Source organism: Thamnophis elegans, chromosome 2 (genome assembly GCF_009769535.1).
Source record: "Thamnophis elegans isolate rThaEle1 chromosome 2, rThaEle1.pri, whole genome shotgun sequence".
Classification (NCBI taxonomy): domain Eukaryota; kingdom Metazoa; phylum Chordata; class Lepidosauria; order Squamata; family Colubridae; genus Thamnophis; species Thamnophis elegans.
In genome coordinates this window covers 151,483,940-151,501,861 of record NC_045542.1, presented here as the reverse complement: position 1 = coordinate 151,501,861, position 17,922 = coordinate 151,483,940, and the positions used below count along the sequence as shown (strand labels likewise).

Genomic DNA, 17,922 nt, shown 5'->3' with positions numbered 1-17,922 from the left:
GTCACAAAGAAGAGGGAGTCAAGTTCAAGCTACTGAAATCACTGGAATAAGAGAACATGGTCGAATTCACGAATCACCTAAGTCATGATATGGTTTATTTCATTTTGGCGTAGGTAAAATGTACTTCAAATACATATCTGCCCAACTTTAAGAAAGATTAGACGTGGCTCATAGCATTAGGAATCTTCAAACAACACTTAAGATTCAAAGATGGAATTCTATCTTGACTACTCAAGGTGCTGAAAATTGAATAGTTGGCAATTTCTAACCCTTTTTCTTTATGCAAACTTTAACCTTCTCACAAATTGTTACATAAGCAAGTTGGTAGTGTAATACCCACTATTGCACGGATCTCATGGGAACATAAAATATTTATGCTCTACTGAAATCTTGAACAATTCTGCCAAAATATCGTGAGATTTCAACCACCGTTTTCGCCACAACCAACCTGTGTGATTATCATGGACCATAGAGGGGCAGGGCCAGTGGTGGGATTCAATTTTTTTTTACTACTGGTTCTCTGGGCATGGCTTTGTGGGTGTGGTGTGGCTTTATGGATGTGGTAGGGGAAGGATACTGCAAAATCCCCATTCCCTTCACACCCCATTAACCTGCTTTACAGCTCCGTTCTCCTGTTCACAATCCCAAGTAGTGCATCCTACAGGGCCACCTTCCAAATGTGTGAGACCACACAGCTCGCCCACCGTGCCCAGCCAGCAGGGTTGCTCGAGAAGGAGCTCCCTTTTCCATGAAGGGCTGGGCATTAGGGATGAAGGGCCAGCTCAGTTCCATCCCAAACCCGGAACCAGGGGTAGATTCTTTCTCCCGAGAAGGATGCGTTTGGGAAGAAGAACATGGTAGCTTTCGTTTCTATGTTGAAAAATTCTACCTGTTGATAGATGTAATCCACAAACACACGAATCCTCCAGGGCTTCTTTCCAAAAGGAAGTCTGGTGTGTTGTGGTTCAGTAAAAGCTATGTAATTTTCTCTCCCCCCATATGCTCCAATGGCCCAGATGCCTTCTTGGGGGCTAAAAGCAGTCAATCCTTTTCTCTTCACTGACCCCCTGGCAACTCCCACACCCCATTCTCCATTGTGTTTTATTTCTACCTCCCAACAGTGTTTTCCTGACTGAAACGCATTCTGGCCCAGAACCCACACCCGTCTGTCAAATCTTTTATCGCTATCTGGAAGTGGTCGTTCTTCCGCTCCCCATGACGCAGTTTTCCGATTGCTGGAAATGATAAGGCGGCGATGAGCAGTGTCTGGGTCAAAGGTCACAGAATCTACAAGATAAAAGCAAAATGGCGAAACTTATTTGCAGTCCTTCGGTACATTTTTCCTTTCAAAATCTGCATGATACAATCTCGGTTCTTCAGCTCTCTTTTCAGCAGACTCTGGAGGCTGCAGACAATATTTGGGCGGGCTCTCCAACTGCTTGGTGGCGCAGTGGTTAGAGGGCAGTACTGCAGACTACTTCTGCTGACTGCTGGCTGCCTGCAATTTGGCTGTTCAAAACCCACCAGGCTCAAGTTTGACTCAGCCTTCCAGCCTTCTGAGGTGGGCAAAATGAGGATTGTTGGGGGCAATATGCTGATTCTGTAAACCGCTTAGAGAGAGTTGTAAAGCACTGTAAAGTGGTATATAAGTCAAAGTGCTATTGCTATTGCTCAAAAAGTTTATTGTTTTCATAGCTGTTGAGCCAGTTAATTTTGAGGGGGGGGGAGTGCATCATCTGTCATTGATGTAAATTATATCAATTTCCACAAATGATGCAATTTCATGCAGATAAATGCAATTTCAATTATAATGGGCATTGGACATTCCTGGATATCCTTCCCCTACATGTTCAAGTCTTGTTGCATTATTTACATTTAAATAATGCAAGTGTCAGGTTTTATTGGCTTCTAAGAGAAAAGCTACAAATAGTGTTCATAAAAATAAATCCAAGATTTGAAAGTATTTGATGAAAATGATTTATATTTTGCTTTTTTAAGTGAGTTTATTAAAAAAGCAAAACAGTCTCAATGAGTATTTGACAGAAAATGATCTTAGGAATGTTAAGCAAACAAAAATAACTGTTAAAATTCTAAGACTGTTTTATTGTATGTACAGATTAAATTATGATCTATGGTATTAGAAAGGTTTATTTCTTGTCCAGCTCTAATAATCCCAAGGAAATCATTGTATTTATGGGGACAAGGGCATGTCACAAATCCATTTATCATTCTTGGGATCATGATATCTCAGAGTTCACAGAACCTCTGCATGATACCCCAATGTGAATGTTTGGATTGGCGTGCATTGTGTAAAATTAAAAATTAGGGTAGCTGAGTAAAATAATGTGTAATGTGTCGTGTTACTACAGTTTTTTACTACAGTATTGTAAAGGATAAGTTGCTGCAATTGTCTTTCCCAGGGCATTCAGAGAGATCTGGACCAGTTCTATATCAGCGGTGTCAAAATGGGTTTGATACCACATCAGGGTTGTGTTTGACTTTGGGGGGGACAGTGTGGGCATGGACAGGGTGGGCATGGACAGCTCAACATTACTCATGTCGAGGCGCCTGTGGGGACCTTGAGCACTCAGCAGCGAAAAAAGGCTCCCGAGCTCCATTTTCAGCTACGACTGCAACCCTCTGTCAGCGAAAACAGAGCTCATGATGGCCGCAATCCGCCCTTTTGAGCTCTGTTTTTGCTGGCAGAGGCACTTCAGGCCAGTCCTTTGCTGTTTCCAGGGCAGCCCCGCAGGTCAGATATAAGCATCCTATGGGACGGATTACGACCCTTGGGCCATGAGTGTGACCCCCTTGTTCTATATTATGAACAACTTTGATTGATTTGCTTTGGTTCTCAGTATTGTAAATCCTGATTTCCAAAAATTAACTCCCCCCCCAAATAAATAATTTAAAATTACCTGTTGCACTACCTGGGATCAATTCGCATGCATTGGTTGAAGTTGATGGGTTCAAAACACTTTTTGCCTGAAATACTTTTTTAAAAAAGCTCAGGTTATTCGATAGGAAATGCTATACATGCAATTGTTATTTCGGTTCAGAAGTAGAGCATAAATCATTCCATTTGCATATAAAAGGAAAATACAGAACAGAAGTTTGGTTTGCAAGATTACCAAAAATGCCCAATCATAAAAAAGGATTTTATAAATCTGAAATCGATGCCAATAAAGGTAATTGAAAAAGTAAAAAAAAAAAATCAATTGCAGCCCAGACTTGGTAGCTAATAAACAGAGGGGAATATTAGTAAGGAATGGTCAGATAAAGAAATCTAAATCCCAGGCATAAATGCAATTTGAGAAAACATCTCAGACAGGAAGGACCCTTCCTATTTCTTATGAAAATAAAGGGAGGAAAGGGAGAAAGCACATTCAGTTTTGCAGGGTTCTGTTACTGTAATCATATAATAAAAGTAATGTTAGGATTCCAAATTTTCGGTTTTCTGTTCTGCTCTACCTTAAAGGGCCAATGATTGGTTTCCCCCAAACCTTCAAGGAAATACAATCTTCCTGGCTATAGGAACTTAATGAAAAGATATGAGCAGGGAAAGTGGTAGCTACCTAGTGGGAATCAACCAGTGGTATCAGAAGGGAAGGGGAAGAGGGAGAGATATTAATAAAAAACAATGTTAGGGGTATCTCGTTGGGAGATAGAAAGTAGTGCAGCGGAATGTACAGCTAGAGAGAAAGAATGTTGCTAGTAGAAAAACACATGAATAGAGTTTCAGACACTGCTAGTAAAAACAAGTAGCTTTACTACTGATAATTGCTTCATAAGCAGTGATAGTAGTTATTAGTCCAAATACACTTCAAAGAACAAACAATAGCTTACGGTTGCAGTTCACATTCAAGTCATCAAGCATAGGAAAAGCAGAGAGAGTGAGCTCTCTTGACTCCTTCTTATAGTAAAGTTAATTACACTTGATAAGTACGTCCACTCATTTAAAACAACAACAACCATTTGTTATTGTATATAGATATATATTACCTATCCAACACTAGTATACTCCCAACAAACAACATTGTGCCATTACATTGTACGTAAATGCTGTCCACTTTGTACAGACAGTGTGTCATCAGCAGTGTCATCAGCAGTTTGTGTAAAAGAGGTGGAGCTCAAGGCACAGTTACACAACACTGCTTTTGTCGAAAACAGCAAGATACTATGAGGGAAATGCCAACTAGTGGAATCAGTTTAACATCCTACCTTAAAGGGCCAATGATTGGTTTCCTCCAAACCTTCAAGGAAATACAATCTTCCTGGCTATAGGAACTTAATAAAAAGATATGAGCAGGGAAAGTGGTAACTTTCTATGAAGCATCGTTGATGGTCAATCATTAATGGTCAAAGCTTCAACTATCGTCTTTTGAGAAACTAAAGAACTACGGCCATGATGGCGAACCTATGGCACACGTGCCACAGGTGGTACATGGAGTCCTCTCTGCCGGCACACAAGCTGTCTCCCAGCTCAGTTCCACCATGCATGCGTGCGCCCCTCCTGCCATCCATCTGATTTTCAGGTGTCTGCTGTGCCTGCGGGAGACACACACACATGTGTGTGTGTGTGGGGGGGGTGTTGTGCCAGCATGCATTGGGGGGCGGAGATCACACAATTATGCATGCGGGCGTGGGGGACCATGGGAGGCGGTGTTCCCCCCTCACCCTTTTTTGGTTTCAAGAGGCTTCAGGGAGGCCTGCTAGGCCCAAAATGGGTGCTGGGGTGGTGGAGGTTACACGCATGTGTGGGGAAAGCAGAGAGGGGCCACGTGCATGCGCAGGGGGAGTGCAGGGGGGGTCGTGTGCATGCACGGGGGCAGGGTGCATTGCATTATGAGTGTGGGCATGTACGTGCAATTTCAGCATGCAAGGAGAAAAGGGTTAGCCATCATTGGACTAAGGGATTGGATCAGGAACAGTTTTGGAGCTAATGAGGCCCACATGAGGTTTCCCCAGATTTTATTCCCACAATGCCAGTGGTGGGTTTCAAAAAATTTGGGAACCTCTTCTGTAGGTGTGGCCTGCTTTCCGGGTCCACTGGTGGAACCTCTTCTAACCGGTCTGGTAGATTTGATGAACCGGTTCTACCGAATAGGTGCGAACTGGTAGGAACCCACCTCTGCACAATGCCAACTCTGGGAAGTGGATTTGGTGGAAAGAGAGGGGCTGGTCTCTAGGGCTTAGCCGAGATTTGAACTTTTATCTCCCCAGTTGAAATCCATCTCCGTAACTCATTCCCCTCTTGACCTCAGATACTTACCTATCAGAAGAACTATTAGGGCCACATTCAAAGCAATGCTAACTCCCAGTATGATCCAGAGTGTGATTCGGCAGCATTTCGAAGGACCTGTGAAATTAACCTTTCGTTATGGACTTTCTGCCAAAGATTTGCAAGGTTACAAAGAATGAAAAACAGTCATAAAATCTCCCAGTCACCATGTTCTCACCGTTCTTTCCTGAAGCCTGGGGAGGGTGAAAATGCCCTCCCCTGGCCCTCTGGAAGGCTGGAAATCAGCTGCATGGAGCATGCATGTGCGCCAGAGCCAACAGCTCGCCTGCCAGCAAATATGGCTCCGCGTATCACCTGTGGCATGCGTGCCATAGGTTCGCCCTCATGGTGCTAAGTGAAAGCCAAGGAACAATGGCTCTTGCCTAATCTCTTTGCAGTTTATTAAAATAGGTTAAGGTTGTGCACACAAAGAGTTAGGAGACACCTGGCGATTGTGGCTATATTGGTGAAAATATTCTCTAATTGAGTAATGTTGGTGGTTGGCACTTATCTTCACAGTTCCTGCCTGCCAGCCAATTCTATCCATTGTACCACTCTGGGTGCATACAGACACTACTGTAACTGACCCCAATTGTTTTGTTAAAGACTGAATGCCTGAAGCTTATGATCTGCACTATATATTTCTATCCCTGTCACAAGCCCAAAACATTATGTTGTGGTTTTGCTACTATGTAAAAGTACGATGCTTATTTAAGAATTAATATAACAATTGGAAATATTGCTGTTGGGGGGGGAGGGGAAAACATCTCTATTTGTTCAATCTGTTATTCATTTTGATGAGGCAGTGTGGTGGTTGAGCACTTAAGATGCTGGGCTTGTCAGTTGGAAAGCCGGCAGCCCAGGTTCAAGACCCGAGTGCCACATGATGGGGTGAGCTCCCGTCCTTGCTCCACCTCCTGCCAACCTAGCAGTTTGAAAACATACAAATTTAAGTACTGTATTTTTCGGACTATAAGACGCACCGGTGTATAAGATCCACCAATATTTCAAAGAGGTAAGTAAGAAAAAAAAGTGTTTGCCTTCTCTCAGCCCCCAGCAGGCTTCAGCAGTGTTATGTCCCTGTTTTTGCCTTGCCCCAGCCCTGCTGAAGCCTGCAGAGTGCTGTCTTCCCTGGTACCATCACCTCTCTAAGTATTTTCTGCAGCTTCCTTGCCTTCCATTCAATCCCCAAGGAAGCCATCAGGTAGAAATCCTCCTATGGAAATCTAATTTACTGAACCTACTGTATTTTTCGGAGTATAAGACGCTCTGGAGTATAAGATTTTGGAGAGGCAAATTTTTAAAAAAAGTTTTTGTGCTCTGCAGACCTAAAAACGTCTCGTTTTTCTCAAAAAGAGGTCTTTTTTTTAAAAGGGCATGAATAGCCTTTAGAAGGCTTGTAGACTGCTCCTGGGGAATGCAGTAAACAGTCTGTTTTTCATGAAAATGGGCCCATTTTTGTCAAAAAATGGCATGCATAGCCTTTAGGAGGCTTATAGAGTGCTCTTGAGGGCTGGGGGGGGGCAATATATATATATATATATATATATATATATATATATATATATATATATACATATATATATATATATATATATATATATATACATATATATATATATATATATATATATATATATATATATATATATATATATATATATATATATATGAGAATAAATTAAAGAAAAGTATTCATCTCCTTGAAACTTAGCTTTAAAAAGCAGAAACATCTCCTATAAAGGAAGGAAAGGAACCTAAATTGATTACTCAATGAAGAAATTGTTTTGACAAAATCATTTCGGGTTTGGCAGACTTTCAAGTTTCTCTCGGCTGGCGACCCCTCGGGGGAGGGCCTTCTCTGTTCCTGCCCCGGCCTTATGGAATGATCTCCCCGTTGAGATCCGGCCCCTCACTACTCTTCCGGCCTTCCGTAAGGCCACGAAGACCCGGCTGTTCCGGCAGGCCTGGGGCCGTTGAATTGGCATCCAGCCCCATTTTAAGTAGTATGTATGTTGTGGTATTTTAAATTGTTGTATTTCTATTTTAATTTTATATATTCCCTTGTTTGTCTGTAAGCCGCCCAGAGTCCCTAGGGAGTGGGCGGCATACAAATGTCAATAAACTTCCAAACTTCCAAACTCTTAACATTGTGTAACTGGATACGTTTCTTCCTGGAAAGTTAGGCAAGAAGAGGATGCAGCTATGAAGACACTTTTCTCAAACCTTTGACATAGTTCTGAGTGTCTATTTTGGCATTTTTTGTCAAAAAGACAAAGAGAGCACTGTGTCATTTCACCACAAACTCTGCAAATACAAGAGGCATAGAACTTGTGCTCCAACAGTCTGACATTCTTTCATCAGATCCTGCTCTTTCCTGGCCACTCCTTTGCCTCCATCCAATTCCTCCTTGCCCACATAATTCACAACTATACCCTTTCTGGTTTGCTGCTGCTATCTCTGAGCTATTTATTCAGAACAGTACAGAAAAAACAGCTGGAAGGGACCCTGGAGGCTTTCTAGTCCAACCCCCTGCTCAAGCAGGAGAACCTATGCCTTTCCAGACCAGTGGTTGTCCAGTCTCTTCTTAAAAACCTCTAGTGTTGAAGCACCCACAATTTCTGGAGGCAAGTCCTTCTACTAATTAACCGTTCTCACTGTGAGGAAAATTATCCCTAGTTCTAGATTGTTTCTCTCCTTGTTTAGTTTCCTCTCATTGTTTCTTAGAATAGAATAGAATAGAATAGAATAAAATAGAATAAAATAAAATAAAATAAAATAACAGAGTTGGAAGGGACCTTGGAGGTCTTTTAGTCCAAGCCCCTGCTTAGGCGGGAAACCCTACACCACTTTAGGCAAATGGTTATCCAACATATTAAAAATGTTGGACAATTCACAACTTCTGAAGGCAAATTGTTCCACTGATTAATTGTTCTAACTGTCAGGAAATTTCTCCTTATTTCTGGGTTGCTTCTCTCCTTGATTAGTTTCCATCCATTGTTTCTTCTCCTGCCCTCAGGTACTTAGGAGAATAGCCTGATCCTTTCTTCTTTGTGGAAGCCCCTGAGATATGGGAACACTGCTATCATGTTACCTACCTCTAGTCCTTTTCATTAAAATAGACATAGATGTTAAAATAGACATTCATTGTTCATCTCAAGGGTTGCCGCAAAGAAGAGGGAGTCAAACTATTCTCCAAGGCACCTGAGTGTAGAACAAGAAGCAATGGGTGGAAACTAATCAAGGAGAGAAGCAACTTAGAACTGAGGAGAAATTTCCTGACAGTTAGAACAATTAATCGGTGGAACAGCTTGCCTCCAGAAGTTGTGAATGCCCCAACACTGGAAGTCTTTAAGAAGATGTTGGATTGCCATTTGTCTGAAACGGTATAGGGTTTCCTGCGTAGGCAGGGGGTTGGACTAGAAGACCTCTAAGGTCACTTCCAACTCTGCTATTGTATTGCATTGTATTGTTCTAACTGTCAGGAAGATTCTCCTTCGTTTCCAAGTTGTTTCTCTCCTTGATTAGTTTCCACCCATTGCTTCTTGTCCTACCCTCAGGTATCTTGTCTTGCTTTTATTTTATTCACCTCTATTTATTTATTTTATTTACTTTATTTTATTCACCATTTTGAAAGTTTGCGGTTTTTTTAAAAAAAAGTTTCCCACTCTTTCCCACCCCTCACTCCAATAAATTGTCGTAGTAATCTCTCTCATGAGCAAGGAGGACCGGAATATCAGCAAGAGCCAAATTTGCTTTGAACCTTGTAGTGAAGGATATTATGAAGAAGTTCAAAAATAACAATGTGGATTACCTAAAAACAGTGGAACAATATAACACAACCAAAATATACATAAAAAATTTCCCCGTCCATTTTGGGGTGGCAGCTTAAATGGAGACACAGAATAACATGCTACAGCAGTATTTCTTAACGGAGGCAACTTTGAGGTGGTAAATTCTGGGAACCGGACTCTACATGTTTTAAAGTTGCCAACGTTGTGAAACACAGTGCTGTAGCAGTAAACTATAAGTCATCGTTTACAAACCACAACGGCTACCTTCCCAGAATATTCGCAGTTAATAAAACAATAAGCCACAATATTATGTGCTTTGTGGTTTGTTATGGTTATAACACACAATATATATAAACCCTAAAAATAGAAGGGTGATTATTCTGAGTACAGAGTAATTAAGGGACTGTACCTGCATTCTGTACTTCTGTACAGGTAGTGCTCAATTTAACAATAGTTTGTTTAGTGACTGTTCAAAGACCCATGGTGGTGCAGTGGTTAGAATAGAATAGAAAAACAGAGTTGGAAGGGACCTTGGAGGTCTTCTTGGAACCACCTGCTCATGCAGGAAACCCTACACCACTTCAAACAAATGGTTATCTAATCTCTTCTTAAAAACTTCCAGTGTTGGAGCATTTACCACTTCTGGAGGCAACTTATTCCACTGATAGTTTTAAGAAGATAGTTTCTTCTTAGTTCTAAGTTGCTTCTCTCCTTTATTACCTCTTTACTCCTTTATTACTTTCCACCCAATGCTTCTTGTCCTACAATCAGGTGTTTTGGAGAATAGCTTGACCAGCTGGCTGGCACGTGTAGGCCTGTTTATTGGCCATTTTTGACCATTTGGGGGGCTGTTTTCAGGCTGTTTTTCAGGCCTTTTTTGGCCTGAAAAATGGCTTGAAAATGGCCCTAAAAATGTCCTGTTGGAGCCCTGTGTTGGAGCTTTCACAGCTACCAAAGACAAGCCGTTCCACTGGTTGATTGTTCTAACTGTCATGAAATTTCTCCTCAGTTCTATAAGTTGCTCCTCTCCTTCATTAGTTTCCACCCATTGCTTCTTGTTCTACCCTCAGGTGCTTTGGAGAATAGCTTGACTTCCTCTTTGTGGAAATCCCTGAAACATTGGAACACTGCTATCATGTCTCCCCTAGTTTTTCTTTTCATTAAACTAGACATACCTAGTTCCAGCAACCTTCATCATATGTTTTAGCCTCCAATCCCCTAACCATCTTTGTTGCTTTTCTTTGCATTCTTTCTAGAGTCCAAACATCTAGAACAGAATGCAGTACTGCAGGCTACTTCTGCAGTTTGGCAGTTCGGGTATTACCAGGCTCAAGGTTGACTCAGCCTTCCATCCTTCTGAGGTGGGTAAAATGAGGACCCCAATTGTTGGGGGCAATAGGCTGACTCTGTAAAACCACTTAGACAGTGTAAAAGCACTGTGAAGCAGTATATAATTCTAAGGGCTATTGATACAATGGCACTGAAAAAAGTGACTTTTGACCATTTTTCTCAGTTATGGCCTTTCCAACATCCCCATTATCAAGTGATCAAAATTCAGATGCTTGGCAGCTGGTTCATATTTGTGACCATTGCTGTGTCACAAGTTCATGTGATCCCCTTTTGCAACCTTCTGATAAGCAAAGTCAATGGGGGAAGCCAGATTCACTTAACAACTAACATCAACTGCAGTGATTCACTTAACAGTTCAGGCCAGAGAGGTCATACAATGGGACAAAACTCACTTAACAACAGAAATTTTGGGCTCAGTTGTGGTTGTAAGTTGAAGACTACCTGTACTTAGCACACTAAGAGATCATGTGGCTTCTTGTTGGCAGCCAAGGTAGTTTGTAAACTATGGTTTGTGGGTTTAGTTTGCAAGGCGAAGATGTATTGCAAAGTATTTTTTGTCAGAAGGTAACATGTGGGAAACCCTAAACTAAATCTAGCATAGGAAGAGGTAACTGACTTTGACTGCCTTTCATTTCACCAAAAAAAAGCTTAAGTTGGAATGATTTTTGGCAATTCTGCAAGTTCTGGAAAGATTTGAAATGACCTAATTTTAAATCTACCTGAAAAGGTATTGAGTATTGAGTATTGAGTAGTTTATTTATATGCCGCCCTTTTCCCTGGGGGGACTCAGGGCGGCTTACAATTCGAAAGGAGGGGAAAACAAACAAATTAACACATAAGACAGTACATTATTAAAAGCACAACATTCATACAATTCGGGTGGGTTACGGTCTTTAACCCCTGGCCTGACGGGATAGCCAGATTTTAAGGGCTGTGCGGAAGGTCTGGAGGGTGGTGAGGGTACGAATCTCCACGGGGAGATCGTTCCATAGGGTCGGAGCTGCCACCGAGAAGGCTCTCCTCCGCGTGGTTGCCAGTCGACATTGACCGGCAGATGCAACTCGGAGGAGGCCTAATCTATGGGATCTAATTGGTCGGGTGGAGGTAATTGGCAGTAGGCGGTCTCTCAAGGTGAATGATATTCTATCAATAAAGTGAATACATCAGACTAAGCACATCTTCATTTAATAACACTCAACCATGTTTTAAATTTCTGAATTCTAGAAGACTAAGAGCAGCGTAATCATTTCCTAGCCATTAACCTGGGATCCGATAACATACCAGACTATGGCTAAGATAAGATAAACATTAACAAACCACAATTATGGATTGTGATTAAGGCTTCACTCCATGGTAGTCTAATGTAAGCTTCAGACTATTTGATAAACTGATCCACAGCCCTACCATGTAACTCCAGTCACCAATCTGCTTCATTACATTGCTTGTATAATTTAGTGCTGCTTACAGAATTAGCATAAGATGAGCATCATGAATTTGCATTTTCATAATTTTATTCAAACTCTAATCCACCCTGTCCACATTCCAGAGTCATACTGTAATCACAACATACCCAGAAGGAAATTAAATAAATTGAAAAGGCTTCTGTAACTCTTCATCCCAAGTGAGCTCTCTTTATTAAGATCTATAACCAGCACTATCATTAAATAGCAAACGAAAGCCATCAGAAACTTCAATCATTACCTTCCATCTTCTTGGATAAAGCGTCCATGTAGGTATGTCTGGAAGGTTCTATTACCATGTAACCCTCTGCATCTTCCATTGCAATCTAAGCAATGCACAGGAAGCAAGCCAAACAAATGAGATACTTCCTGAACGTTAAACTGAAACACTAGTTTTTAGTTCCTCTTCAGTGGAACTGCCCCCAAATGAGTGGGTGCTTATCCTTCCCTGCTAAAACCAAAGTTTCAGTGCCATCTGGCAAAGAATTTTAAATTGGTCCTACCTTCTTCTTAACTGGCGAATGATGAAGACCCAGATTGTTGGGGGACAATATGCTGACTCTGTAAACCACTTAGAGAGGGCTGTAAAGCACTGTGAAGTGGTATATAAGTCTAAGTGCTATTGTCATTGCTATTGCTATGTCTTTAATGAAGAAAAGGCCGATAGTAAAAACAGTTTAGGAATAAAACCAACGGCCTAGGCAATAACTGAAGGAAGATGTTGCATTCAGTCATGTGTTTTTCTGTCAAACAGAGAGTTAATTTAGATGGCTCTCCATGGTTTCTCATAGTTCCATGGAAATTATAACTGTAGTATTCCAAAACGTATTCATTTGAAGAAAGTACTGGCTCAAAGTTTCAGATGGTCTGCACTGGAGATATTATCTGGTTGTCTTAAGATCCTCACCTTGTGCTTAGGATCAATATCTTTTCTTTTTCTCTTTATTAAAATTTTATTGATTTTTTTTATTAATTACATTTCTTAGTGCTTAATAAACATTATGTTGTCTGGATATTTAATTTGCTTAATAATACTGATTATATTCTTAATTTCCACCCCTTTTTTCCCCAACCACTGGTAAAATAAATTCCATGTTTGATAGTATTCTTCTTTCTGCTTAATTTTCAGTGACCATCTATCCATTTCCGCATAGTCTAGTATCTTCTTAATTATATCTTCATCTCGCAGTGTTTCTTCATTTTTCCAATGTTGTGTGAATATAATCCTCACTGCTGTTAGAATATGTAATATTAAATGCATACTTTTCTATTTTTTTCTGATGTTATACCTAATAAAAACAGTTCAGGTTTAAAATCTACATGTTTCCCTGTCATCTTTTCTAGACACCCGTGTATCTTTGCCCAACTTTTTTGTTTTGTTTTCAGTGTATCTTTTCTGAGTGGTTCTTCAGCATTTTTATTTCTTTCCCTCTAAATATGATGAGATCTGACCATAGCAGAAACTTAGAAGGAAAGAAAAACAAAAGACTTGATGAAGTTGATCACAGCATTCTGCAATGTCATCTTCGTTATTTTCAAAGTGTTCACATTAACCTTATCTGGAAGTCTCCAGATTACAATCCCATCCTTTCTCTGAAAGCACAATGGAAACTGTAGCCAGGTGCATCATGAAAACACTAGTCTGTACAATAAATAGTGCTTTTCAAAAACATCCTCCTTTTCTTGGCAAAAAAACAAATTAGCCCCGGAAAAGAGAGAGGAGTAAACAGGAAAATAGCGTATGATCACTGCAGTTACATAAAGGTATATGTAAATGGTAGTAGATAGTGAGAAGATTGTTCAGGGAAGAATTAAGAATGAAAGTGAGAGGGGCACTTCTCAGGCTGATCACAAACACACACACACACCAAGATGAACTTTGTAGAGTAACTACCGGTAGCTGGGCCAAAGGAAGACCTTGATATATTAACTCATCTCTCCTTATCATCATCCAGCTAGAGTACTGTAATATACTCTTCTCAGGACTGCCCTTAAAAACTACTCTCTTTTTGGGGCATTGCATACCAGAACAACTAGACACAAGGACAGTTTCTCTCTCCCCCAACACATACACCATGCCATCACTCTGCTAAATAACTAATTCCCACAACACTGTCAAACTATTTCCTAAGACCATATTACTATTATTCCTATTACCTGTTTCTTTTTCTATTTATGACTATAACTTTATTGCTTGTATTTTTATGATTTATATTGCTTTATTTAGTTTCTTAGTATGATTTATGTTGATTACTTATATAGTATCCTATGACTATCACTAAGTGTTGTATCTTATGATTCACGATGAATGTATTTATGATGACTATGTTCATGGTTTATCACTTATATCTTTTATGTACACCAAGAGCTTATGTATAGAAGACAAATTCCTTGTGTGTCCAATCACATTTCGCCAATAAAGAATTCTATTCTATTCTATTCTACATCTGGCAAACAAATCAATGGGGAAGCCAGATTCACTTAATATTATTAATTTAAGAACTGCACGGATTTGCTTAAAAACTGTGGTAAGAAAGGTCATAAAATGGGCTTAACAAATGTTTTACTTAGCAACATAAACGTTGGACTCAATTGTGGTTGTAAACTGAGGGCTACATGTATTAGTTCTTACTATGCGGATCCTGCATTGGCTACTGATTGCTTTCTGGATACAATTTAAAACTCTGGCTCCAGGCACAATTGATCAGATCAAAGAAGAGAAAAGAGAAAATGTTACTATCCCATAGTTTTGTGATGTTTGGGTAGCTGAAGCATGAGGGGGCTGCTTTTGGGAAGCAAAATCAATTTTGTTGAATATTCAGGGATCAGGCAAAATTGATGCTGCCACCAGTAGAGGTCGGGCTTGCTCCTTCTGTGCTGATGTCGCAGAAGCTACTAAAAACAGAGTTCTTTCAAAGAACCTACCATAGTATCACCCACTTCTAATTATACTCTTTGTATTCTTATGTTTCCTTGTTGTTTTTCTGAAAGTTTGTACTGTGGGTGTTTTGCTTGGTTGCTAATATTCTGTGTAAAGTTGCCAAGAGCCTTTGGGTTGTGGTGGGATAGAAATGTGAAAAATAAAGAAATTAATGGTAAGCAAATTATTTTTAATTAACATAAACATACTGTGTTTTCCCAAAAAACCTACCCCCAAAACAAGCCCCTAGCCCTATTTTCATGCCTCCACATAATATAAACCCTATCCCTAAAGTGATCCCTAGTTAAGCCCAGCCCACCACCTGGTTGTATGAGGTGGGGCAAGGCACATTTGTAAAACTCATGCTAGCACGGGGGTGGAGGGGCAGAGGTGGGTTCCTACCGGTTCAGACTGGTTCGGCCAAGTAAGTGGTAACTCGGCCTGCCACGCCCCTGAACCGCTTCTATCCACCGGCAGCACCATCTTGATTTTTGGTTCTGCGCATGCGTAGAACAATCTTCATTGCAAAAATGTAATTCCCCCACCCCTCTTTTTAACGTTGTGTGCATGCACTGATCATTTTAGGGGCAAATGCACATGTGTGTGAAGTGTGCGCATGCAAAACAATTTGCAAGTTGAACCAGCAGTAATGCCAGCAGCAATCTCACCCCTAGTGGGGGGTGGGGGTGGAGCTGCCCCACAGTTACCTTAGGACTGCCACAGCCAGGCCTCCCATGACCCAGTGCCAGGGGGCAGGAAGCATGGCTTCAATGGTCCCAAGGTAAGTGGGCAAGACATTCCCCCAAAAAAAGACCTGGTACTTATTTCGAGGATGAAAAGAACATGACACCAGGTTTTATTTTTGGGGAAACATGGTAATATGACACTGTATTTATGCAGAAAAAACACTTCAAACATAAACAGACAATGTTTATTGTCTGTTCAATAATAAGGTTCACTAATAATATATATGAAAAACTATTTAAGGATTTTAACAGACATGCCAAATAATATGATTTAGTGATGTGAAATGACAGCAGGAAAGGGAAATGTCACTTAGGGTTATATCTACAGGAAGATCTGCATAATACGTAAGTCCTCAACCTACAACCAGAATTGAGCCCCAAATTATGTCGCTAACTGAAACATTTGTTAAGTGACATTTGCGCCATTTTATGACCATTTTTATAGTTGTTAAATCACTGCAGTTCTTAAATTAGTAACATGGTTGGTAAGTGATTCTCCAAAGCAGCAGAAGGCAGGACAAGAAGCAATGGGTGGAAACTAAACAAGGAGAGAAGCAACTTATAGAACTGAGGAGAAATTTCCTGACAGAACAATCAACCAGTGGAATGGCTGGGTGAGATCATTCGATGGCACGGGATAAAATACCATCAATATGCGGACGACACTCAGTTGTATCTGTCCGCCCCGTGCCAACTCAGTGAAGCAGTCGATGTGATGTGCCAGTGCCTGGAGGCTGTCAGGGTCTGGATGGGGGTTAACAAGCTTGTGCTCAATCCAGACAAGACCGAGTGGCTGTTGTGTTTCCCTCCCAAAAATTTGGTTAGTATTCCATCACTCAGGCTGGGGGGTGAAATTTTACGCCCCTCAGACAGGGCTCGCAACTTGGGAGTCCTCCTGGACCTACAGCTGGCTTTAGAACATCATTTGTCGGCTGTGACCAGGGGGGCATTTGCCCAGGTTTGCCTGGTGCACCAGTTGCGTCCCTACCTGAACCGGGAGGCACTCGCAACAGTCACTCACGCCCTCGTGACCTCAAGACTGGACTACTGCAATGCGCTTTACATGGGGCAGCTCTTGAAGAGCATTCAGAGACTTCAACTGGTCCAGAATGCGGCAGCGCGAGCGATTGTGGGTGTACCTCGATACACCCACGTTACACCTATCCTCCGCGAGCTGCACTGGCTTCCAATCGGTCTCCGGATACGCTTCAAGGTGCTAGTTATTACTTATAAAGCCCTTCATGGTATTGGACCTGGGTACTTGAGAGACCGCCTGCTGCCAATTACCTCCCAAAGACCCATTAAATCGCACAGGGCTGGCCTCCTCCGGGTTCCATCCACCAGCCAATGCCATCTGGCTACGACCCAGGGAAGGGCCTTCTCTGTTGCAGCTCCGGCCCTTTGGAACGAACTCCCTGCGGAGATTCGGACCCTCACCTCTCTCCCTGCTTTCCGAAAAGCCGTTAAAACCTGGCTGTGTCGGCAGGCCTGGGGTTGATGAGCTCCCCTCCCCTCTCGACAGGTGTGGTTGTTGGTCATTTTAATATGTTTATTTTGTACTTGTATGTTTCCCCTTCCTGTTTAAGTTGTTCGCCGCCCTGAGTCCCTTTTAGGGAATAGGGCGGCATATAAATAAAATAAAACTTAAACTTAAACTTAAACTTGTCTTTGGAAGTTGTGAAAGCTCCAACACAGGGCTCCAACGGCACATTTTTAGGGCCATTTTCAGGCCATTTTTAGGGCCAAAAAAGGCCTGAAAAATGGCCTGAAAACAGCCCCCAAAATGGCCAATAAACAGGCCTACATATGCCAGCCAGCTGGTCTTTGGGTTTCTGGCGCTCCGGTGCACGGACGTTCTTGAGAGCCAAGGTGGCGCAGTGGTTAGGGTGCAGTACTGCAGCCACTTCAGCTGACTGCTAGTTCTGCAGCTCGGTGGTTCAAATCTCACCGGCTCAGGGTTGACTCAGCCTTCCATCCTTCCGAGGTGGGTAAAATGAGGACCCAGATTGTGGAGGCAATATGCTGACTCTGTAAACCTCTTAGAGAGGGCTGAAAGCCCTATGAAGCGGTATGTAAGTCTAACTGCTATCGCTATTGCTATTCCAGTTTGGGCATGTTCCAGTTTGGGCACTCGGTGCCAAAACGGTTCACCATCACTGATATAAGTTTTCCTGCCTAAGCAGAGGGTTGGACTAGAAGACCTCCAAGGTCCCTTCCAACTGTTACTCTGTTCTATTCTGTTCTATTCTGTTCTATTCTATTCTATTCTATCACAAGGTCCCTTCCAACTCTGTTTTTCTATATTTGCTATATTCTATATGGAAGATGAGAGGAATTAATGGCAAAGAACCCAGTTACATTGGGGATGAGA

The 17,922-nt window shown here is 41.6% G+C and overlaps 1 protein-coding gene across 1 annotated transcript; it reads right to left on the bottom strand.

The window, feature by feature from the left end:
* Positions 1–586: 586 nt before the first annotated feature.
* LOC116504427 (butyrophilin subfamily 1 member A1-like) lies at positions 587–12,228 on the bottom strand. The gene is made up of 4 exons (XM_032211424.1): positions 12,127–12,228; positions 5,273–5,359; positions 2,919–2,993; positions 587–1,287 (listed from the first exon to the last, which is right to left on the bottom strand). The coding sequence occupies exons 1-4, from the start codon at positions 12,203–12,205 to the stop codon at positions 764–766; spliced, it is 765 nt and encodes a 254-aa protein (XP_032067315.1). The 5' UTR covers positions 12,206–12,228; the 3' UTR covers positions 587–763.
* Positions 12,229–17,922: the final 5,694 nt, after the last annotated feature.